The sequence below is a fragment of the Lissotriton helveticus genome, chromosome 1_2 (assembly GCF_964261635.1).
Source record: "Lissotriton helveticus chromosome 1_2, aLisHel1.1, whole genome shotgun sequence".
Classification (NCBI taxonomy): Eukaryota; Metazoa; Chordata; class Amphibia; order Caudata; family Salamandridae; genus Lissotriton; species Lissotriton helveticus.
The window spans coordinates 151,945,713-151,970,759 of record NC_136058.1 but is presented as its reverse complement, the minus strand read 5'-3'; the positions used below and the strand labels follow the sequence as shown (position 1 = coordinate 151,970,759).

At 46.3% G+C, this 25,047-nt stretch overlaps 1 protein-coding gene across 2 annotated transcripts in view; it reads right to left on the bottom strand.

Moving 5' to 3' along the window:
• Positions 1-25,047, bottom strand: part of CYB5RL (cytochrome b5 reductase like) — a 234,584-nt gene that overhangs the window by 59,027 nt on the left and 150,510 nt on the right. For both annotated transcript variants that reach the window (XM_078673443.1, XM_078673444.1), the window contains exon 5: positions 24,321-24,472. In XM_078673443.1, the coding sequence (XP_078529569.1) occupies positions 24,321-24,472 (152 nt within the window). The remainder of the gene's footprint in view (positions 1-24,320; positions 24,473-25,047) is intronic.

Below are 25,047 nucleotides of genomic sequence, written 5' to 3'. Positions count from 1 at the left end.
CTGCCTTTATTACACATAAAAGAAGGCCTGGTTGATGCCATCGTTTTTCAATTTCTATTACAGCCCTACTATATTAATGTAGAAGACTGTACACCTTTCTTTTCTTATGTCTGTCAATTAGAGGAATCGGAGGACCTTAGAAAATCAGTGACCAGGACTTTAGTTCCAGAGCTAGGGCTCTCGTAATACGTTCTGGAATGTTAAGGCTGGTAAATTAATACTGTGGGCCAGGGTTCTACGTTCAGGCCACACTCTCTTGTAACTACTTACATTTTAACCCATTCATGCTTCACAAGGGTACCACAAGAAACAAGAGAGCACCAAATGGATTTACTAGATAAGGAGTTACAAATCCAACAGCATGTAGTTTGTAATGGAGTCCTCCTCCACTGTGAGACTGGTCTGGTGTAATAACTTATTGTGATGCTGATAGAGCAGAGATTTCATCAAATGATTTTACTGATAAAGGAAATCATTATGACTACTTTTACGCAAACGATGACAAAACGTGTGTTAATTTCCACGTTATGAAAAATGATGCAAATAAATACAATTCAGATACTGCTTCATAAAAGCATGCAGAGAAAAAGATAGATTTGAGACATATTAAACGTTTAATTAAAATAGATGTGACTTTTAATAATGATATGCAATGTTCACTGATGTATATGTGTTAGAATAATGTAATCGCATTGTTATGGATTTTAATACTAATGGTTTTGATTCATGTGAAAAGTTACAAAAATGTTATCCCCTGTTATAATGTGTGCACCGAAAATGACAAAAGAAAAGTAGGTGCTACAGCCCTGGACAGCAGCGGGAGTGGATAGGGTAGGTGATCTGTTCGGAGATGACACACTGCTAGACCATGCCTCCTTTGTACACGCCACAGGGGCTCCACCGCGACTATACTTCCTACATGCCACTGTGACACACTACGTAAGACATACATGGGCCCCACAGTGCAACAAACCCGTGCAACACGAAGTAGTGCACCTCCTTCATTACATGGGGACAGGGGGACACTTAGTGCGGTGGTTATACACTGGAATTAGAGAACACGCTGCTATGCCTCTTAACGCACTCAGAGACACCTGGACGCTTAACACAGGGGAAGCTCTGACGGATGGGGCCTGGAAGATCGCTCTGGAGCACCCTAGAAGGGTGTCCAGGAATGTGAAGTTTAACTTTATACAAGCCATGGTGCTACATAGGGCATACCTGACCCCCCAGAGACTGCACAGGATGTTCCCTGCCTCTCCCCAATGTTGTCCCCGGTGTCAGACGGATGAGGCCGGCCTTTTCCACATGATGAGGTCCTGCCCACGCCTGAGCGGTTATTGGGGACAGGTCCCACATATCCTCCACACTGTCACGGGTATGCAGATACCGGAGGGAGCGTTGCCTAGCCTGATCGGACACAGGAAAAGACCCAAAGGGCATAGGGCCCCACTGAAGCTCCTGGACTTGGCACTGTTATTGGCAGTTAGGGCGTTAACCATGAGATGGAAGTCTGCAAGACCCCCAGCTATAGAGACTTGGCGATCTGAATTATTAAAGTGGGGCAGGGCTGAGGGTGTAACTCTCCGTAGGGAAGAAGAGAGAGGGCTACGGAAACACCCCATTGCACAAGAATGGGAGCGGATGCTGCTGGAGCTAGAGGGAGTAGATTTGATGCCCTCCCAGGCGGAGACCTCATAAATGAGACTGTCGGACGAGAGAAGGCGTGACTGGGAGAAGAGCCTTGCCCATGGTGCGCACGGGTTTGCCAGATGATGACAAGCACAAACATCTAGACGTGTCTGTTTTCCCGAGATTCCTAGGCCAATGGTTACAGTACACGATGGGTGGAGAAGCCAGGAGACGTACGGGGGGGGAGTTGGAGGGGATGGGGAATGGTTATGACTTGACTATTTGGGACTAATGTTGTACAGATGCTGATGAGATGTATGATATTACCAGTAAGGACCCATATGTGAGAACTTATTACTTTACATGGAGTAACCTATGTTGTCAGTGATGTATTGTATGTTCTCAGCTAGGAGAGACAATAAGTCAAATGCCTAAAGTTTAATGGGAGGAAATAAGAAAAGACTGTACAAGGACAATGATAAATGTTTGTACAATGTAATATCTGAAAGCAGTGGTGAATAAAGAGTTTAAAAAAAAAAAAGTAGGTGCTACATGAATATACTTAAATATGCCTTCATGAAACTTTATTAAAATGTATTTTATAAACGTATCAGTTAGATAACACGTAAACTACAAAGATGAATATGCATTTCTTATATGAATAATGTTGACGCTTACAAAACAATGTATGAGTTCACTATACGTACATGTATTAATTATGATCAGATTGAAATGTTTAATGATGTATTCTGAAGTTATATGTTAGTTTCTTAATTAATGCGCGATTCACAATTTACATGGTCATTGTGGTATATTAGCTAAATTTCTAGCAGGCTCTCATATTTTATTTCTCCTTTCCAGCGAAGTTATGAACTGAATATTCCAAAGCGTATGGGAACTTTTTGAAATATAGCAAATTGTATTGAAATGATAACTGTTTCCTTTGACATCTGCCAGACTGAATAGTGAATTTGCAAAACTATTTTGTTACACTCTGAAACAGCTGCATGAGAACAGAACATTTTTAATCCTCATGTCATCATCTTCAAGGTTTATTTTTCAATGTGCAACTAACTTACATGACATGAGGAATTGCGTAAAAGATGTACTTATTTTTTCTGGTTTTGAATCTTCTTTCCTGTTACATCACCTTCATCTTACTTTGGACTGACCAATGGAACTGACTGTTCTCACAATTTGGTGATCCCAGGGGGTGTCACTCCAGAAACCCTTACAAGTGCAATTGCTCAACTTTGGGAGAAACTGTGGGTCTGTGGCGGCTGCTTTTCGAGACATGGGTTATATGATTTTTGATTCAGATTTCAATTCTGCACTTGGAACTAGGACACATTGGTGCTGACTGGTGTCCTGAAGCAGTTTGAACCTTTTGGATGAAGGGTTCTTGTCATGCTGCTGTGACCCTTGTGGTTACAGCGACAGACTGAGACAGGCTGCTGTCTTGACAAACTGGAACTGGCTACTTGGAACTTTAATGAACTTTCCTGAGAGTCTTTACAAGGCTCACCTGGCTTCCCATTCCTATCAACACATACGCTGTCCACATTAGCCTCGCCTGAGGAAGATTTTCCTGATCATCCATCATATTCCCCCTGAATCTCAGAGGCTTGGTATATTTCATTACATCCTTTACTAATTGATTGTTTGGGCTGTATGCTACTCTATTTGAATGCCAATGTTCTTCACTTTTGGAGTGAAACTTTAAATTCTTAAACTGACTCTTCTGTTCTGACTCATCATTCCTTGGGAGTGATTTATTGGTTTTGGGTTACTTATGATAATAGATATTTTGAGAGCTTCACCTAATTGTAATGAATTTGAGTTTAAGATACAGATATCCTATTCCTGGTCCTCATTGGGTAAGTGCCCATCCTTCGAATATCCAACCCCTTCCAGCACAGATCAAGATCCATTGGAGGACCAACTGTTTGTACAATGTAGCGAGAGGTTAACAATAATACTTGTTAAAGATAATTACATGGGCCAGGTAGCACTATGACAATGCCATTGTGCTCAAATACTGACTATTCTAGGAGAAAAATGAATTGTAAAGATTGAGGAAAAGAGTGTGAAGATCTCATTTGTGGTGTCTATTTAACAATTTTCAAAATGTAAAGAGCATAGATAAAAGTGTATTATTTTACAGTGGAGATGCTTGTAAACGAAGTTTCTCATGCAAGACAAAACTAAAGCTCTCATCAATGGATCGTTGGACGTCCAAGATGTTAGGAATGACCCAGGGCATAGAGACAAGCACAGATGGGTAGAGAGATAGAGGGGAGATAGAGAGAGAGATTAGGAGGGAGAGGAAACAACAAGGCAAAGAAAGAGAAAAATATAGAGACAGACAAAGTCGGGAAGGGAAAGAGAGACCAAAGGAGAAGGAAAAACACAGAGACAGACAGAGAAAACTAGAAAGAGGCAGAGAATGCAATAGAGAGAGTGGCACGAAAAATCAGAGAAAGACAAGTACAGAGAGATAAAGACAGATAAAAACAGAGAAGTATAGAAAGACAAAGGAGATAGAGAAAGACAGGCGAGACAGAGTAGTCAAAGACTGTGACAGGCACAGAAAAACATAGGGAGAGTGAGTGATGGATACAGAAAAAGAGGGGGAGACAGGGGGAGAGAAAGAGATCGACATAGTCAGAAATAGGATTAGAAGGAGGCAGAGAGAGCAAAAAAAACAGTAGAACAGGCAGAAAAAAAGGAAGGGGAGACGGGAATAGGAGACTGGTAATGAAATACCATAAGAGAGAAATACAGCAAGTTACAGAGAAAGACAGAGTTAGAGAGACACAGGGAAAGAGACATGGGAAGTGAATGACAGGAACTTGGCAAGATAGACAGATTGCCACATGTCCACCTGTTTCAACTAAAATATCTCAGTAAGGATTCAGAGGAAAAAGGGGAGGAAGGAGAGACCTGGATCAGTTCTTAAGGACAGGCACTGAACATCGACTCTTGACCTTCACAAGCCATCGCTTGGTTCTCTTTGAAAAAACAAAGCACAGTCAAATTTGTATTCTCATATTGTATTACCCCTTTTTCGGTGCAAATAAGAACTTGAGGTTTGTATTCAACTGGGAACAAGGATTGAAGCCCCGGGATGCTGAGCCAGGGTAGCCAAGCTCAAATGAAGACAAAATAACATTGTATTCAAGCTTCAGCAGAAGTCCAATAAGGCAAAGGTTCAAGGTAAGAACAAAGGAAAAGAGAAGAAACCAAAAAGGGGAACACAACAAAGTTCAGGGATGAAGTTTGTGATGAACTAAGCAGCAGCAAATTACCCAAAACAATAATGACTGTAATTAGGAACCTAGGCCCAGATGTAGGTAGCCAAATACCGGTCAGTAACGGCCGATTTCAGATTGCAACAGGCCATTTCGGTAATTTTACGATTCGGTAAATATACCGGTCGGTAAATTTACCGACCGGTATTTTTACAGAATCGGTAAAATTGAGATGTAGGTGGGACTCTTCTGAGTCCCACAAGACCTACAAATTCGGTATTTTACCATCAAATTCAATTTGATGGTAAAATACCGATTCCGGTGTGCATGCACATGTGTGCATGCACACCTGTGCCATATGACAGGCAGACCTGCCCTTAGGGCAGGTATGCCTGCCACATGGCCCCCGAACCTTTTTTGGGGGTGCTAGAGGGTGTAAAAGTGACACCCCCTGCACCCTTGTCAAAATCGGTATTTACCGATTCGGTAAATACCGACCGGTAATGCCCCATTCATTCCTATGGGCTTCAAAGCCCATAGGAATGAATGGAGCATTACCGGTCGGTATTTACCGAATCGGTAAATACAGATATTTACCGATTCGGTAAATGGAACATCTGGATGTTCTTACATACCCCCCCTTCTTATTTACCGATTCTTAATTACCGAATCGGTAAAATTCGGTAATTAAGAATCGGTAAATAAGTTCTACCTACATCTGGCCCCTAAAGAAGTGCAGCAGGAGGTTTTATACAGCCACTTCTATCCTTGCCATGGAAATTTCATCATAAACCCACAAAGTGATTGCCTGTAAGTCCAGTTCCATCTAGAGCGCCAACCCCTGTCTACCACATTCTTCAAGTCTGACAACTTCTGGTTTTTAAGGTGCCTTGAGGCCCTTTATGCAAAGGTGAGACAGTGAAAGCAATGGAGAGTGACAGAGAGGCAGGAAGAAGTGGAAAATGACAAGAAGTTAAACATAATGAGAGAGAAACAGATAAAGACGAGGAGATAGGGGGAGACAAGGATAGAGAGAGAAAGATACGAGTTAAAGAGAAGTCAAAGAGAGGGAGAAAGACATAGAAAGGCAAAGAGAGACATGGATATACAAAGACCGATTTGAGAGAAATAAAGACAGTGAAAGACAAGAGAAAGTGTAGAATAGAGAGCGAGAGACAAGGAGAGACAGTGTGAGGGTAATAGAGAAAGACTGATACAAACAGACGAAGACAACAACAGACAATTACAGAAGGAGAGAGAGAGAGAGAGCAAGAGAGCGCAACAGTGAGAGAGAGGCAGCCAAACAAAAGAAAGAGAAATACAGTGTTACAGGGATAGCTGTGAAACAGAGAAAGGGAGAGAGTCTAAGAGAGACTGAAAGACAAAGAGAAAGAAAAAAAACACAGGGTGTGATAGAGAGACGAAGAAAAGAGCGGGAGAGAGAGAACATCTGGAGAGGGCAGGGACACCTTAAACTGAATCTATTGTCTTTCCTTCCATCTGCCTTTCTATTTATCTATCAAGATGTATCGGTTTATGTCTATCTACAACAACGTATTCATCTATCATTATCTGTCTATATCTTACTCTATCACACTACCAATCTGCCTGTCTATTTATATCAAGCCCCATAGATCCATCTATCTCTGTTCTCCACTGTCTCTCCCTTCACCCATGTCTCTAACTGCCCATTCTCTATCTATTTCTCTATTGTCTATATATCTATCTCTCTGTCTATCTCTCTATCTACCTATGGCATAGAAAGGGTGACAATGGCCGTAGTGGAAGGAAACAAAATGATCCCATTCCACAGTTGGGTAAAAACAACAGCTGTATTTGGGAAGCATTAGGACTCTCACATCCCTGGTTCCTCGTGCCTCTACACCTTCTGAACCCTTGATACCATCGTTCTATCTATCTATCTATCTATCTATCTATCTATCTATCTATCTATCTATCTATCTATCTATCTATCTATCTATCTATCTATCTATCTATCTATCTATCTATCTATCTATCTATCTATCTATCTATCTATCTATCTATCTATCTATCTATCTATCTATCTATGCCTCTGTGTGATTCTCATCCTCTAAGTCCAACTGGCTCCCTGCCAGTAGAGTACCCCTTCTTTCTGAACCCCTTGGTCTGTTTCTCTAAATCCTAGTCTGTATAAATCACACTCTGTCCCATCACCTGTGGTGACACCAGTGCATCCTGGGCACAATTTGAACCTGCATCCGCAGGGACAGAAGTGCATTGTGGGCACATTCTGACTGCGCATCTGCAAGAATAGTAGTCACGCCCATTTGTAAACACTCAGAGACGAACAATACACACAGTTGCATCTACCACCACACCCACTACTGCTATTCTCTATTTAACTGCAGAAGGCCAAATAGGCTTTGTCAATCTGAGGTCTGTGCTGTGATTGGGCTTAAAGATCTTCATAACCTGGAACTAGTTCTTAAAAAGATACAGACTTGTAGAAGATGCATGTGTGAAAAGAAGCCACACATGCCTGGCGGATGCAGGGTAAAGAAAAATATCTGCTCAAGTAATCAATAAGACAGCGGGGGACATGTAAAGCACATAAGGCCCAACTTGAAAAGGCAGAAAAACTACATCCGGAGACCAGCCTGGATTTGCTGGATTGTAATTTATTTTTGTCAGTTTTTTTATAAAGCGAGACCATTGTCTGCATAGAAAGCTTAAGATATATGAACACGCTTACAAAAGGAGTAAACAGGTAACAGTGACATTCAATATACAGAAATAGTGAGTACTTATAATATAAATAGCGTGGAAAGATGTTATATTAAGGCTTTTCCAGTGGCAGAGTTGAGGCAGTCTTCCATCATAATTACCTTGAAATACAGTCTTGTCTAGAGGAGAAGTCTGTTGTAAGGCAACATCTTGCATTGGAACTTGTGGCAGTGCTCAGTCACCCTATTGTACATTTTGCAATTTCTTTTAAGGGCCCCTTCCTGGGTCCCTTCAGAGTTTTATCACTGTCACTTAACTAAATTATTATTATTTTTTATTCTAACTGATTATTATTATAACTAGATCAAGGTTAAGTTAGTAGATTACTCTATGACCAAGGATCTTATTTTTGTTTTAAAGAAGTGTATAACAGGGAGATATGTTACACATTTCTGATAAGTGATAAACAGGGACAGTTTGTTTCTAATTGAAAGTTAGCCATCTTAATAAATGTTGGCATCAACCAATGCCATACTTCCCTTTATCACCCTCAATCTAGGGGGGGCGTGGCTAGCAGGCCACCATGGCGGACGGAGTTTGCTAGTGCTCCGGTGCCGCTGGGAGAGGTAAAGATCCTGTAGCCTACGCCGAGGGTCATCTCCACCTGGAAACGGTTGTTTTTGGAGGCGCTTCTCCCCCGACTGCTCCGCTGAAAATCCTGGAGCTCTGGTGACCGGGGTTCCGGACTTACGCCGTGGCTAACAGGGGGGCCTAGAGCCACGCTGCGGACCGGGGCCTCCAGTGACGGGGGTGCCCGGAGAAAGAGGACGGTGAAGCGACAGAGCACCGGAGCCTCCGATCCTGCAGGCGGACACCTGCACCTGGGATCCTGACCCTGCGGCTGCCGAGGGGCGAGGACGGCGCCTTGTGTACCTCGACGTCGGGAGGAGGTACGGAGGCTGTGGACGGGCCGCTGCTGCAGGCTGGGACGCTGAGACGCGGGCGCCGAGGGCCGGACATTCCCGCCGCTGGCAGTGCCTACCTGCTGCGGGGGCCCCCCTGCCTGGCTTGCTGTCTGCCCGAACTGCGCCGGAGGTGAGGAGCCCCGGGGGAGTGCGGGGCGGACCACCGGGACCCTGCACTGGGCGGCGAGCCGGGTCTCGTGTGCCATTGCTGCCCTGGTTCCTGAGAGGGCGGACTGCGGAGAGGCGGGGACCCCTGGATTGGAGGCCGGGTCCGGCTGGGGCGCCCTGGATGCCTGGCAGAGACAGGGCTGGTGAAGGGACTATCCCCACGCAGTGGGCTGAGGACTGAGGCGCCGGAGAAACATGCAGCAACACAGCCAACGCCCCCCAATACGGCACTGTTACTGCGCCTAACCCATTCCCTTTGTAACTACGTTGTGCCCATACATTGCTGGGGGCCCAGGCGGGGCGGCGCTCAACTGCTCCTACTGCCGTTTTTGACTGCTGCGGACGGCCTGATGAGGTGGGGGACATAGCGCTTCAGGGTGGTGGGCCCAGTGAAAACCCTCGGCGCTCATATACGCTGGGTGTGGTAGAAAGCGGCCCCTCCCCCCTGCGGAGACGCGGACACTGTCCACAGCTTCCCCAAGGTGAGAGCATCAGGTGTGACCGGCGGGGAAACAACTAGAAAATAAGACGCACACTGGACGGCAAATACTCGCCCTGACCCGCGCTCCTACCGCCAACCAGGCGCCTGACGTCTAATATGGGGCGCAAAGGCGTGAAGAACACGGGGGGCAAGGAGGGCCCGGGCACAGGACCTGCCCGAGATACGGACCCTGGGGGCTCTGCACCGCTGACTCTGGCCTCCAGCACCTCAGAGAGCCAGCAAGGCGACAAACTAGACCTTATCCTAAAAGAGATCAGAGACTCTAGGGCCGTGATGGAGACGCAGATGGGCACCCTCACCACTAACCTATCCTTGCTTAAGGCGGACCACGAGAAATTGGCGGATAAAGTTAAAGATCAAGGTCTGTCGATAACTGAACTCGCCCCGACAGTGGCGGAACACACGGACTCCATCCAAGTGATCCAACGTCAAGTCAAAACCCTGCTGGAACGCGTGGAGGACGCGGAGGGGCGCAATCGGCGCAATAACATTCGCGTTATTGGCCTGCCGGAAAGAAGCGAGGGGTCCCGGCCGGCAGAGTTCATGGAACAGTGGTTCCGAGATAACGTTGCCCCTGAGGGTCTGTCGCCATATTTCTGTGTAGAAAGGGCGCATAGAATCCCAACTGGCCAGCCAAAACCGGGACAGACACCACGGCCGCTTATTGTCCGGATCCTCAATTACCGGGATAGAGACATGCTGCTAACTCAGGCCAGAATCAAATCGGTCATACCATGGGAGAATAAACGAATTTCACTATACCCAGACTATACCACTCAAGTGCAAAAACAACGGTCCTCATACTATGAGGTAAAACAGAGGCTCCAAAAGGCTAAACTGCGCTACGCCTTATTGTTCCCTGCACGCCTAAAGGTGATCCACGACAAGAAGACTCACTTTTTCGAAAGCCCCACGGATGTGGAGGAATGGCTGGAGGTGATGGACATCGAGGAGCGGCTGGACCCGACGCAGGACTCCACGGGCAGCGGATCCAGGGAGGACTCGACTCAAGGGGAGACCGAGAATGGCGCCCAATGCACTCATCCGAAGCAGCACAAACCGACCGCCCACCAACAAAAGCAGGGACAGGCTGATGCAGTGGCAGCGGTGGGATCCTTCAGAGACGACGGTGCGACAATCAACACGGACACTGAGGATAGCACTGTACACTCTGACTCGGATAGCAGTATGATCCTATTTCCGACGGTGACGCCTAGAGCCGCGGATGAACTTATAGACAATGCCCAAGAGTAATACCTTCTATGAACTAGACCTGAGACTAGAATACAACACGATATCCTTTTCTGTATGAGGTGGGGGGGCGGCGGGGATGGGGGGGGGGGGAAATGTGCTTGCTCAGAATATGTATGTTGCCCTTTATTTGCTGGCGAGCACCGTGCGGCCTGCCCTGGATGGGGAGAAAAACTCAGATACAGGGATCGTGCGATGCGATTCCTGCGCCTCCTGTGCTCCTGCGGCGCATAGCTGCAACGGGCTGGTTCTGCCGGTATGAGGCCGCCCTTGTCCCCCCCTCCCCTCCCCTGCCCCCTTGCTTCCCCCCCCTCCACGAGACGTGGCTACCTACACTGACTAACTTTGAAAAGAACTCTCCCGGCGGCGCCGTTGAGCCGGCGACCTGACCGAGCATGGCACTATGGACACGGCAGATGCTTGGCCGACCCCCCACTAGCGTATGCATTGTTACTTGTTTATTTACGTTCCAATGTTTCTGGTTTGGCACAGCAGGGTTTGGAGGCTGCGCCTTTACAGTTGGGGTTTGGGATAGGGAGGGTACTGTCTCCTGGGGGACATGGAAGAATCACTCAATAGGACATATGGGAACACTACTTTTGACACCAACACGGGGCTATGGCTGACACACACGGAAAGTATAGGCTGGTCACCTGGAATGTGAGAGGGCTGGGGGCAGTGCAGAAGAGACACAGAGTACACGCTTTCCTACTACGGCAAGGGGCACACATGGTGTTCCTACAGGAGTCGCACCTGACACACTCCGAGGCACTCCTATTGAGAAAGAAATGGAGGGGTACTGTTTTTTCTACCACATACTCTGCCTTCTCAAGAGGGGCCACGATATGGGTGCGCCATGGTACTCCATTTGTGGAACTGGAGAGGCGGACTGACGAACAGGGACGCTATGTGTTAGTGAGAGGCACCTTGGACGGGGAGGTGGTAGTGCTGGGCAGCATTTATGCCCCGAATTTTGCCAGGATAGGTTCCTTACTGCTGTGGGCCGGGCGTTAGCGGATTGGGTGGACGTCCCCTGGATTCTGGGTGGTGACTGGAACATGATTTTGGATGTGACCCTCGACAGATCACACCCCCCCCTCCAGGCGGCGGGAATACATAAACTATCAGAGTCATTTGGGACGTGGCTTCGGGGTTGGAGTTTGGCGGACATCTGGCGCACACTGCACCCGACACACAAAGAATACTCATGCTACTCCCCTGTACACAAATTACATACCAGATTGGATAGGTTTGTATGCTCTGGCTCGGTAGTGACTAGGTGTGCCACAGCAGATTACCTTTCTAAAACGTTCTCGGACCACCGACCGCTGGCAGTTGACCTACACTGGGGTAGAGTACCCTCACCAGTTCCTACCTGGAGGCTTAACCCTGCGCTGCTCGAGGATGGCCCGTTCCGAGCACATTTAGCTGACGCCTTAACTGATTACTTCAATACCAATTGGGACTCCGCATCCTCGAACCTAGTGGTGTGGGACGCAATGAAGGCTGTCATACGGGGGGCTGCTATAGGCCGACGGGTGGGAGCCAGGCAGGAGATCCACGGTAAGCTATGTGAAGTGGAACAGCGCTTGCGCGACCTAGAAGATGCGGTGGGGCAGGACCCTGGCCGTACAACTGAGCTACAGCAGTGTAATATTGACCACGCAGAATTGCTAGAAACCCTGAGGGTGATGGACTATGGGGCCTATCTGAAAAGACAACAGGCGGAGGCGGACAGATCCGGCGCTCTGCTTGCCCGGCTAGTTCGGGATGCCCCCGAATGCCCTACCATAGCGACTATTAGGAACGCAGCGGGTACACAGGTGCACACTCAAATGGAGATTAACACAGTATTTAAGACTCACTTGGAGAACCTCTACGCCCCCCCCACTGTAGGGACCAGAGAAGACATAACGGGATTCCTGGATGACCTAATGCTCCCAGTGCTGACCCCGGGAATCCAGGCGGCTATAGCCGGACCTATTACACAACACGAAATAAAGGTAGCAATCCATACACTTAACCGGGGAAAAACCCCGGGCATGGATGGCCTGCCGGGGGAATTTTATCAAACCTACGCTGATGTGCTGGCCCCCGTCCTGGAGAAAATTTACAACACCGCCTACGAGGTTGGTCACCTCCCGACTACCACCATGCAGGCATTGGTGATCTCTATCTCGAAGCCCGGCAGGGATGCTCAAGATGTGGGTAATTACAGACCCCTATCCATGCTCTCCACGGAGTATAAGATCCTTAGTAAGGCTATTGCCATGCGGATCCAGCGCCACCTCCCTGGCCTGATCCATTCTGATCAATGTGGCTTCCTTCCAGAGAGGAGTACCTCCCAGAACTCGAGGCGACTCCACGCTCTCATGACAACTACACCTCACAACTTACCGCACGCTGGCTGCATAGCCCTTGACCTCCGTCAGGCTTTCGATTCCCTGACGTGGGACTTCATGTTTGAAGTCCTGCATCGTTTTGGGTTCCCAGAGGCCCTTATAAAATGGATCCGCTTGTTGTACACAGGCCCGACGGCTAGGGCACGCACGGGAAGACACACATCGGACTGTTATGAGGTCCATAGGGGCACAAGACAGGGCTGCCCACTGTCGCCACTGCTGTTTGTGCTGACGTTGGAACCCCTGGCTATTGCGCTTCGCATCAGAGCTGCGGAGGAAGGCATACCTGTAGAGGGCATCGACCACATGGTCTCAATATATGCTGACGACATCTTGGTATTTCTCCGGAACCTGCGAGGGGACCACTCGCCCCTGGCGACTGTTTTCAGACGCTTTGAGATCATATCTGGACTGGCTATAAACCCGGGAAAGTCCCTGGGCTTCTTCTTTCGAGAGGGCCAACAGCCCCCCTACATACAGTTCGGGGCCTATGAAATTCAAGTGGCACCAACCACGTTCAAATATCTCGGGATACAGGTTTACCGGGACCCAGAGGCTCAAATTGACGGTAATATCCGTAAGGCCATTACTGGCCTGCGAGGTAGCATAGGTTTCTGGAAGTCCCTACCCCTATCGGTAATGGGACGGGTGGCAGTCTCAAAGATGGTCCTGCTCCCCCGCATATTATATTACTTTGTAAACCTGCCGGTCCTGCTCCCGCGACAGATTTTCACCACACTTGATACATTACTGGTCAGCCTCATATGGGGATCGGGGAGAAGACGAATTAGCCTTAAAAAACTGCAGCTACACACCAGACGGGGCGGCCTGGGCGTACCGGACCTGTGAAGCTACTACTATGCCAGCCAGCTCCAATGGTTGACCCGATGGGTGGCGGGTAGAGACTTGCATGAGATCGGTTACACGACGGACAAATTAGCACGTGGAGACCTACACTCCCTCCTCTTGCCCAATGCTAGGACCCCCAGGGACTGCCACCCCCTCCTGCATGTGGCCCTGACCTGCTGGAAGAAATCGCTGTCATACACGGCGGGGACCTCCCCATATGCGGATAATATCCCTCTACTGGGGCTCCCGACACCACAGGGGACTCTAACACAGCGCAGACTACGTCCATGGACGGAGGCCGGGGTGGACAGGGTGGGAGACCTGTTCGGCGATGACACCATACTGGACCATGCCTCATTTGTGCAGGTCACAGGAGCCCCTTCACGTTTATACCTCCTACACGCCTCGGTAACGCACTACATACGACGGACCTGGGCCCCACAACGTACAAAACCAGATCAACATGAGCTAGTACACCTCATGCATTATATGGGCACGGGGGACACTTGGTGAAATGGCTGTATGTTGGTATCAGAGAACATGTGACGTCACCGATCGCCACACTCAGGGAGACCTGGACTGTAGACGCGGGTGAAGACATATCGGACGGAGAGTGGAAGATAATTCTGGGTCATCATAGACGGGTATCTAGGAATGTTAAATTTCAGTTCATACAAGCCATGATTCTCCATAGAGCTTACCTTACGCCCCAGAGACTACACAGAATGTTCCCTACCGCTGCACACTGCTGCCCGAGATGTCAACAAGACGAGGCACATATTCTTCACATGCTATGGGCATGCCCGAAATTACATACTTACTGGGGGACGATCAAACACACGTTGCACTCTATAACAACACTCCGGATCCCGGAGGGAGCATTACCCTGTCTACTAGGGAACAGGAAACGGCCCAAAACATGCAAGGCTCAACTGAAGTTTGCGGACCTGGCGCTAGTGCTGGCGATCAGGGTGCTCACTATGAGATGGAAGTCGCCCAGGGCCCCGCAAGTAGCAGTGTGGCGCAGCGACATGCTGAAATGGGGTAAAGCAGAATCTGCAGCTTTGAGGGGGGAGGAGAGCAAGGGTCTTCGCAAATACCCCATAGCACAGGATTGGGACCAAATGCTGATAGACCTGGAAGAGACAGACCTCGACAGCCCAGGAGACCCGGTAGGATGACCTTACACAGATGGCAGGGGGGGGCTGAGGTTCAAGAGCAATGGGGCAACACACCGGGGTTAGACCAGACCTAGGACCCTACACAAATTCCAGATAGACAGAGCCACCTTGGCCTGGGATGTCGAGTGCAGGAGAGAGGCCAACCAGGAGACAGAGGGGGGCGGGCGGGGAGGGGGGGACAGTTGGGGTTTGCCAATAATGAGAACCTTGATTATGGTGTTTGAAACACATACTTGGGATGCATCCGGGGAATGTTATGATACGTACCTCACAACTGAAATGATATACCCCCACAATTACTGGTTAAGAAAATGGAAAAGACTGCTGAGGGATATGAGATGCAATTGAACAGAAATGTATGTCATCCTGAAACAGTCACGAATAAAGAGTTTAAAAAAAAAAAAATCACCCTCAATCTAAAGGCTTGGCTGACACAGCGACTGTAAAAGAATGTTTTCTGTAGATTACTTCACAGACAGAAGAGTATTAAATGAGCAGGAGAAATTCAAGCCTGAGAGTAAGGACAAATGTTGGACTGTTGTGTAGTTCCTACCAATCCGGACAACCTGCTTATTGTATGGACAACATAAAATAAGGGCCTGGTGTCAAGACTGATTCTGGACACCCCTGCAGGATATGTTGGCCTATAGACCAGCTAGCTCACAGTGCTACCGTAAGCCCCACTAACCTAGCAGGGAGCAAATAGTTTCTGGCAACCACTGAACATGACAACCATGACCCTTCAGGGATCATGGAAACAGTACAGAACTTTTTGCTGAGTCACTTGTGCTTACTTATTCTCAGAGAAATATACAGAGAATACACAGTGGGGCGTTTTCAATATTTATTGAATCAACGTTATTCTTGCATAAAATATGTGTGCTGCAATGATTAGTAGACAGAAGCACAAAAAGCACCAAAAGCATAAATAGTAGATATAGTTCTACCTTGGTGCTAAACAATGTATATATGCAGGCATATAAACAAGGTAGTAATCAAGCGTACTCCTACTATGCGAACCCTACTCTAAGTGTACCTAGAGTGTATGTAGGTATAAAGCCAAGAATCCCCCGAAGGGACGACCCAACCTCATTACCTGATGGGAAAGAGTGAAGGACGCTTTCTTGGTCACGAACTGGACACCCCTCATGAGATGTCAGACCGCTGCATGGTGATTTGTAAGCATGCAAGGACCGTTGGTGTCAGCGGAAGTACCTCCTCTGCTCATCTATCGGGATGCTCATCTTTTATAAAAGAAAGCGGCCTTGCGATGTGCGCATAGATTAGTGATATTATGCATATATAGATAGGCCTGTCAACCAGTGGATGAAGATAGTGATGACATTTTTAAGTAGTGTGAAACGAGGATTTGTACATGATGTTCAGAGCATTGTGATAATGTTGTGTGAAGCTAGTTGTGAAAACAACTTTTGTTTCAGAGAAACGTATCCAACATTCTCATGAATGCAAATATGTGTAAAAGGTCACAGCTGGAAATGCTATTTGTGAGGACAATTTAGGAAATAAGCTGCTTCACTACATGGGCCTAACTTCGGAATATAACAGCACTACATTATTCCAGGATTCATTTTGGAAAGGACAGCAGAGAAGATAAAATTATGAAGGGAATAGTATCCTTAACTGTCACATTATCCAGTTTCTAACTGGAAACAGAGGTGAAATTCAAGAATTAAGAACATTTCCTCACAGCAAACAGCCTTGATAAAGTCCCAAGCTTCCGAGGCACTTTTACGCAGTGAAACAAGTGTTGGCTGCAAAATGGACAATAACATGTTAATATATGATGCCAGTATTGAGAAAATTGATAAGATATTCAGGATTACAACTTAAGTTTTTTCAAAACCCTTATGAGAAATACAAAACACTTTGAATCACATCTAAGACACTCTCTCATTTGAGGCATTACTTTAGGTACACATTTTTGCTTGGACATTTGCATAATACTAACCAGAGGTTCATATAATTGTTGGAACTTATAGACTGATTATTGAGAAGTGTTCTTAGCCCAATCCTTACACGAGTTTCAAATCCCATCTCTATTGATTGTTCAGATAAACAATAAGGGTATTAATTAGCATGTCTTGAGTGTGTCAGGCATTCAGTAAAGATACAAATGACCCCAGAAGTACATGTATACAGGTGTTCCTCTAGGGAACCTGCTCAACTGTCTTAATTCCCCTGACAGTGAGTGGGAGAGTGGAAGCAGTCAACTTGAGGTTCTGATTTCCCCGAATGTATATGGGGTAGGGAGGGTGGGGACAACATCCTGCTCGGAGAATGGTAGAGACATGCTGCAGGAGCCTTGGTGGTCTTCAATACTTTTGCTATTGGGTATTCACAGAATCTGAGTGTAAAGGTACTCAAAGTCGTAGGCTTACACGTCTCCACTGCCTGGAAAAGGAGATGGTGCCAAATTCACGAGCAATAGTTGGGTACAGTTGCTTTTAGTCGGGTATGGTGAGGTGGCTGTCGGATTTCACCAAGGATTTTGACATGCACACAGAGACAAGAACATACACACACTTTCTCTCTCTTCCTTCTCTTTTTTTAAGTTTTTTGAACTGTTGGTTATTTTACAACAAATTGGGCCACACGTACACAGGTTTTAGTGGTCGCAGATGGAGAATAAGGCGGTTTGTGACCACTAAAGAGCCTTTTGGCATGTACTAACCTTATTTTGAGAGGCGGTAACCTATTGCTGACTCACAAAATAGGGTTAGCAAGTCAGTATTAGGAACAAGCGTGTCAAGAGCATCTCTTCCTAATAACGAGTTGCAGGGGTATGTATGAATGTTTTGCGACCGGAATGCGGTTACAAAACATTCACAGTTTACCACCTACTTCACAGTTTACCACCTACAAGCAGGTGGTAAGCCAGTCGCAAACTGGAAGGGGTCCCTAAGGGAGCCCTTGCCTTTAGTGAATTGTAGCGAAAACGTTTTTTAAGAGCAGGCAGTGGTCCCACAGACCACTGCCTACCGGTAAAAACTGAAACTGAAATGTTTCATTTTTCTTTTGAAACACATTCTGTTGTCCTTTAAGGAGAATGGGCTGTATTTTCTTTTTAAGTTGGTTTATCTAAAAGCAAACACAGACATGGTAGTCTGCTGTCCACAGCAGGCCACCATCCCTGTGTTTTTAGCGATTCCCAAAGGGTCGCAAATTGCAATCTACCTCATGAATATGATGACACCCAGCTCAACCTCTCCCTCACCAAGGAACCCAACATCACCAGGCACAACTTCCAAGAAGGGATGACAGCCGTCGCAACCTGGATGAAGAACAGCAGCCGAAACTCAACTCAGAGAAAACAGAAGTCCTCACCCTTGGCCCCACTCCCTCAGCCTAGGTAGACACCTGGTGGCCCCCCGCCCTCGGTAACCCACCCACCCTGACGGACCATGCACATAGCCTTGGCATCATACTGGACTCATCGCTCACTATGAACCGCCAGATCAATGCTGTTTCCTCGTCCTTCTTCAACACCCTCCTCATACTCTGAAAAACATTCAAATGGATCCCCTCTGAATCCAGAAAGACGGTCACGTACACCCTCATCACCAGCAAACTGGCCTACTGCAACGCCCTCTACGCCGGAATCAACAAAAAACTTTGCAAGCTCCAGACCGTCCAAAATGCTGCAGCCAGACTGATCCTTGACATCCCCTGGCACAACCACATGACCCAACACCTCTGCGATCTCCACTGGCTCCCTGTCAAAAGAAGAATAACATTCAATCTGCTCACTCACGCATACAAGGCCCTCCACAACATCAGACCAGAATTCCTCAACAACCGTCCCTCCTTCCACGCCCCCAAGAGAAACCGCTGATCAGCTGACCTTTCCCTGGCCACCATCCTGCGCTTCTACAGGACCAGAGCAGGTGGAAGGTTCTTCTCCTACCTCGCAGCCAAGACCTGGAAAGACCTCCCCCTCCACCTCCGGCAAAGCCCTACACTACTCCAGTTCAGGAGGAACCTCAAGACCTGGCTTTTCAGATGACCCCAAATGAGTCGCACACCGCCCCACCTAGCGCCTTGAGACCCTATCGGGTGAATAGCCGTGCTTTACAACCCTTGACTGATTGATCAATTGATGAATATTGATGAGGTAGATCAATTGCGAACCCATTTGGAATCAATAAATGTGTCTGAGATATATTGGTACATCGCATTTTGCAACTTTCTAATTGCGAGTCGTAAAAAGTCAGAATTAAGAACTCGCTAAATCTGGCGGTCGTACATGTGACCCATTGTCTTTTTAGTAACCATAACAATCCACACTGCTATTCCTTCCCACTACCCCTTAAGTCCCCTCATGCTCTGCTTCTCAAATAATGTATTTTACCAAGATATTTCAGTGTGATATGGGGGAAATTTGAAGCTCACCCCCCCCAATCTTACTGACCAAGCTACGCCCCTGCTTCCAGCAGCCTCTCAGCTGAGTATTGGGAATCCTTCAGCCTGCACTCAGTCACCTTGACCCATCTGTTATGTGGGCCCTGTGTTGGCCATCACAGATCCACTGCCATCACTTTACCTGTGCTAGGCATCACAAAGCTTCATCTAACACTCATACACCCTCTGCCAACCCTTTAAAATCCTATGCTAAACCTCATCCAACCATACGCTAGTCCTCAGCCACTGTTTAAGAGTGACTGCCTATCCCCAGATACATTGAAACAGCTATCAGATGACCCACAGAAAGTCCTAAAAAACAATTGACCTTCAGAAATGCTCAACTGGAACAAAGACATTCATTGTGCCATCATTCACCCTCAATCCACCTTCATAGCCTCTTTCAACGCACTAAAACCCACTTGGATGGTGCTGTCACCTCTGCTGGGCTGCAGCATTTATACAGATACTCACCAGCTGCCCTCATACCACCATACGCCCTCAAACAACCAAAGACACCCTTGTACCGTCTGAGGGACTTTCACATAATTCTAAAGTGTGAAGGCTGGTGACTAGGTGAGAATTTGCAAAGCATGTACTATTTAAAATGGAGAATCAACATGACTTCTCACCTTTATTCAGATGTAAGTAGTTGTAAATATTTTTATTTGTGTACCTAATAGCAACTTGTTAGAAAGTGAGAAGAGGGTCAAACTTAATACTATTGGTTTGACATGTACAAATAACCTGAACATTGTGATTAGGACTGGCAAGAACAGGATGTATGATGTTTTCATGCATGCATTTACAATGACGGCGCCGTTACCACAAGTTCCATTGCAATGCAAGTCGTTACATTGACTTGCTTTAGTGAAGCGCTGGAGTTTGGAATAGAATATTTTAATGTTCCAACTCCAGTCAGTGCAACAGTAGGGAAGGTTTAAAATCCAACAAGGAGTTCCCTAAAGCAAGTCGTTGGAATGACTTGCGTTGTAATGGTAAGCGTGGTAATGACGCCTTCATTGTTGTGCCTGCGTTGTAATGACACTGCGTTGTTCTGACGGCGTTGTAAACGCGGTTTCCCAGAAGAACATAAGAGGGAACATTCTGGAAAAGACCGGTACGAACATAAAACTTATGCTTGTGAGAACAGCAATGAAGTTTCCGTCAGTACTCGTGTGATAGGAAGTCTGCTGGTCATTCAAGTACTGCTTAGGATGCAGCAGTGATTGACAGTCTGGTTGCCAAAATAGATTCTCTAGAACGTAAACAGGGTGCCGGCTTCCATGCTGTCCATGCTCAAAGGGCACCTCACAAGCATCCCTTACCAGTGGAGGAAAGGTGGGAAACTGCTGAAATTGCAAGAGCTGGTTGAGTACCTCACTACGGTCACAGGATAAGAAAACCTGTAGCATGTGCTGCTTTTGAAATGTACTCATATTTTCTTGTATTATTTATTGGGGAAAAGGCGGCCTGATGTACGTTGTTGTTCAGAATGTTTCGTTGGGGATGTTAGGACATTCTTACACACCTCCTAGTATCAGAATCAGAATCAAGTTTATTGTTTAGTTAATTAAAACCATAACAATGTGACAATAGGTCGCGATGCATAGCACCATTAAAATATCCATTACAATTTTTTTAATGCTTATTAAAAGAGAAAAACATTTTCTCATCACAGAAGTTTGGCGGGGTATGCTCAGACCTGAGTCCCTTGCTCACTTTGCCACTGGATTCAAGCAAGCCGGGCTGAAGACGGCTGAAATGCCAGAAACCGGTCCTCGGAAGCTGGTTTCCGGTCCAGGGAAGGCATGGCTTGGCAGTTCGGGCTGGACTGTTCCCATTAGGCACAGGGTCCGACTGATTTGCATATGGCCATGTCTGAACTGGGGTGGCAGAGTGGGCTAAAGAACGGTGATGGATCAAACCCAGATCTGTTGACTGGGTGTGAGTGTTTGATTGGTTCAGATGCTCCGTCCATCACCACCCCCTTTTGTACCGCTTTGTTCTCCATAAGTTTGGCGGGTATGCTCAGACGTGAGTCCCTTGCTCACTTTGCCACTGGATTCAAGCAAGCCGGGCTGAAGACGGGTGAAATGCCAGAAACCGGTCCTCGGAAGCTTGTTTCCGGTCCAGGGAAGGCATGGCTTGGAAGTTCGGGCTGGACTGTTCCCATGAGGCACAGGGTCCGACTGATTTGCATATGGCCATGTCTGAACTGGGGTGGCAGAGTGGGCTAAAGAACGGTAATGGATCAAACCCAGATCTGTTGACTGGGTGTGAGTGTTTGATTGGTTCAGATGCTCCGTCCATCACCACCCCCTTTTGTACCGCTTTGTTCGCCATAAGTTTGGCGGGTATGCTCAGACGTGAGTCCCTTGCTCACTTTGCCACTGGATTCAAGCAAGCCGGGCTGAAGACGGGTGAAATGCCAGAAACCGGTCCTCGGAAGCTTGTTTCCGGTCCAAGGAAGGCATGGCTTGGCAGTTCTGGCTGGACTGTTCCCATGAGGCACAGGGTCCGACTGATTTGCATATGGCCATGTCTGAACTGGGGTGGCAGAGTGGGCTAAAGAACGGTGATGGATCAAACCCAGATCTGTTGACTGGGTGTGAGTGTTTGATTGGTTCAGATGCTCCGTCCATCACCACCCCCTTTTGTACCGTCCTGCTCAAAGGGCACTTCACAAGCATCCCTTACCAGTGGAGGAAAGGTGGGAAACTGCTGAAATTGCAAGAGCTGGTTGAGTACCTCACTATGGTCACAGGATAAGAAAACCTGTAGCATGTGCTGCTTCTGAAATGTACTCATATTTTCTTGTATTATTTAATGGGGAAAAGGCGGCCTGATGTATGTTGTTGTTCAGAATGTTTCGTTGGGGATGTTAGGATATTATTACACACCTCCTAGTATCAGAATCAGAATCAAGTTTATTGTTTAGTTAATTAAAACCATAACAATGTGACAATAGGTCGCGATGCATAGCACCATTAAAATATCCATTACAATTTTTTTAATGCTTATTAAAAGAGAAAAACATTTTCTTATCACAGAAGTTTGCACTACATCCTGTTAACAAATAAACAAATCATATGATTAGAATTAACTAACACATTTAACCTAGTATCTAAAGTGCCATCATGCTACTCCCTGAACATTATATGATATTGTGTTCAATGATAGTTAAATTATCATTTACATTTGCACAGATCTAACTTGGTGGACATAAAAATCTGGCCGTTTTGCCACTAGCCTTGTTTCAATTCTTCCTTGTGATTAGTTAAAGATTTTATTAAACAACAGTTCAGCTATGGATCTTCCAGTTCAAGACATTTTAATATTGGAATTCTACAGGAACAAATGCCTCTTGCGTTGAATAATCCCTTTAGCAATTTCCAGTAATCCTGGCTTAAAGCTGGGCAGATGCAAACTAAATGAATAAAATCCGGTGTTGGTGATTCACAAAGATTGCAAGACTTTGGGCCCTGATATTTCCAATTTGTCTGATCTGCATTAGATGGCAGTTTACCAAAATGTATTGCTAAAAACTTGGACATTAAATAGGAAGAAAACGGCTGACCGAAATATGACGCTGGTTTCAATTTTATATAGGATTGCAGAACCATCCATGTGCGGGCTCGCTTATTTAGGATGGCTTTATCCTCCAGTGGTGAGTGTTGCTTTCATTCCTTCTTCAAAATTTGCCAAAAGGTGGTAAATGGAAGATTCTTCTGCCAAAGGTCTTCCATCCTAGTGGACTGTAAAGATGCTTGTAGATATTTGGAGTAGGCAGATTGTGGGTCGCCTTGTAACATATTCCAGAGCGCATTGTTGATCTCATTTTCTCGGTTGCGCCAGACTTTGTACCAGGCTTTTATTGTGACATGTCTTCTGTGCAGCTGTTGCTGTTGTAGCCCAAATTCTAACCAGACCTGCGCCGGTGAGGCGTTATGTGGAAGTGAGAATACTTTTTTGTATTCTCGTGTTTGGAGACTATCCAGCGTCGCAGCGTCTTCTCCATGCTGAACTTCACTTCCATATGTAGAAGTGGGTAGAAGTTTTGCCTTCATGATAGCTAGTAGTGGTGTGAAAGAGGGACCTTTTAAACCTTTTGCTATTGAGCAAAATGCAAATGTTAGGCCATTTCCCTTTTTTTCTATTGCCTCGTTCTGTTTTTGAAAAGTTAGTCTTTTATCCAAATGTATCCCTAGATATTTGTAGCTACCAACTACTTCCAGGTTCACGCTGCTCAGATTAAATGATGATTGTTTATGGATGGCTCAACTTATAATAATAGCTTTAGCGAAGCTCCCCAACTCGTCTATCGCTCTTTGGAGGTCAATACTAGTGTGACTTGCTAGTACTCTATTGTCGGCGTAAGATAAATGTTTAATCCACAGAGTTCCCAAGCGAGGGGGATGCGAGTTGATTTCAGCATGCCTAGGTGACAAATCAGCCATGAAGAGATTAAATAGGTGTGGCGCAGGAACGCATCCTTGCTTTAGGCCCTTCTTTGTGTAACTTTTTCTGGAGAGCCTCGTCCAGTCGGCTATTTCCACTTGCACACACGTATCCGAGTATAATTCCATTATCGGTCTTGGTATTCTTTCTAGCCCCACTGCTTCAGTTTATGCCATAGATTGCCTCTATTGACTCAATCGAATGCAGCTTTAAAATCAATAAAGCATAAAAACAGGTTCTTTCGTTGTCATAAGCTCTTAGTAGTAACCTTCCTGTAAACTGCCCAGCCTACCCATTAAAACAAAGGTTATAATGTGTGTCAATGTCTGAAATGATTTGCATTTAAACTGTCTGTATTTCACGGCCTGCAGCAGAAAGCTTCATCAGCTGAACGTGGGCAATTGTACATTATTCCGAAATATTTACCTTGCTCTGTGTTTCTCAATTTTAGAGCAGATCTCACTCAGACTATAAATTCTGAGTCTGGACGACCAAACTGGTGGATGTGAAAGTCACTGTGTAAAGATTGATACCTTAATACAATGTGCTGTCCTAAGGTCAGGCCCAGGCTCCTTCCTCTCGGCAGATCAAATCTGTACAGACAGGCATCATCGGTCATTCGCTCAATGTGGCACAGCGTGAATGCATTAAATGTTTCCGAATCAATAATTGTTGCATCACAATTCTGCAAAAAGAAAATATATGAATTATGAGTTATGTTCGGTGACACAGTTTTACACAGTAATTAATTCTGGAAAAATATTTCATGGGGGCTATTGGAAAAGGTAAACTGCTGTATTCAGTGCACAAATCAATGGGACTTGAGAGAATTTGTTTTGGGCAGTCCCAATGGACATCTAAGGGTTACTGTGCTTTAAAATATATTGCTTGAGATCATTTCCCAGGTGTGTTTTAGGGTCCCCGTACTACTGGCACCACAAGTTGAAAACCAAACACATGCCTTCATCATTTGACTCTTAAATTAGCGTTGGCGGATCAGTCCAAGCCCCCCCTTCAAAGAGGCGAGGCGGGTTGGAAACTCAGAACTCAGTAACACCCATAAAACACTGAATAAAATGCTCGAGGAGTACTTTTACTTCTAAAAAGTTAAGCACTTTAATGCATACAAAGCGATATACTTTCTCGCTTTACTAGTTCTCACCTAGAAATTACAATTGAATACCAGCAGGCCTTAACCCTAAAAACCATGAACTATTCTTTGATAAGGCAAAGATATATTGGGTTTGCCATCAAAACACT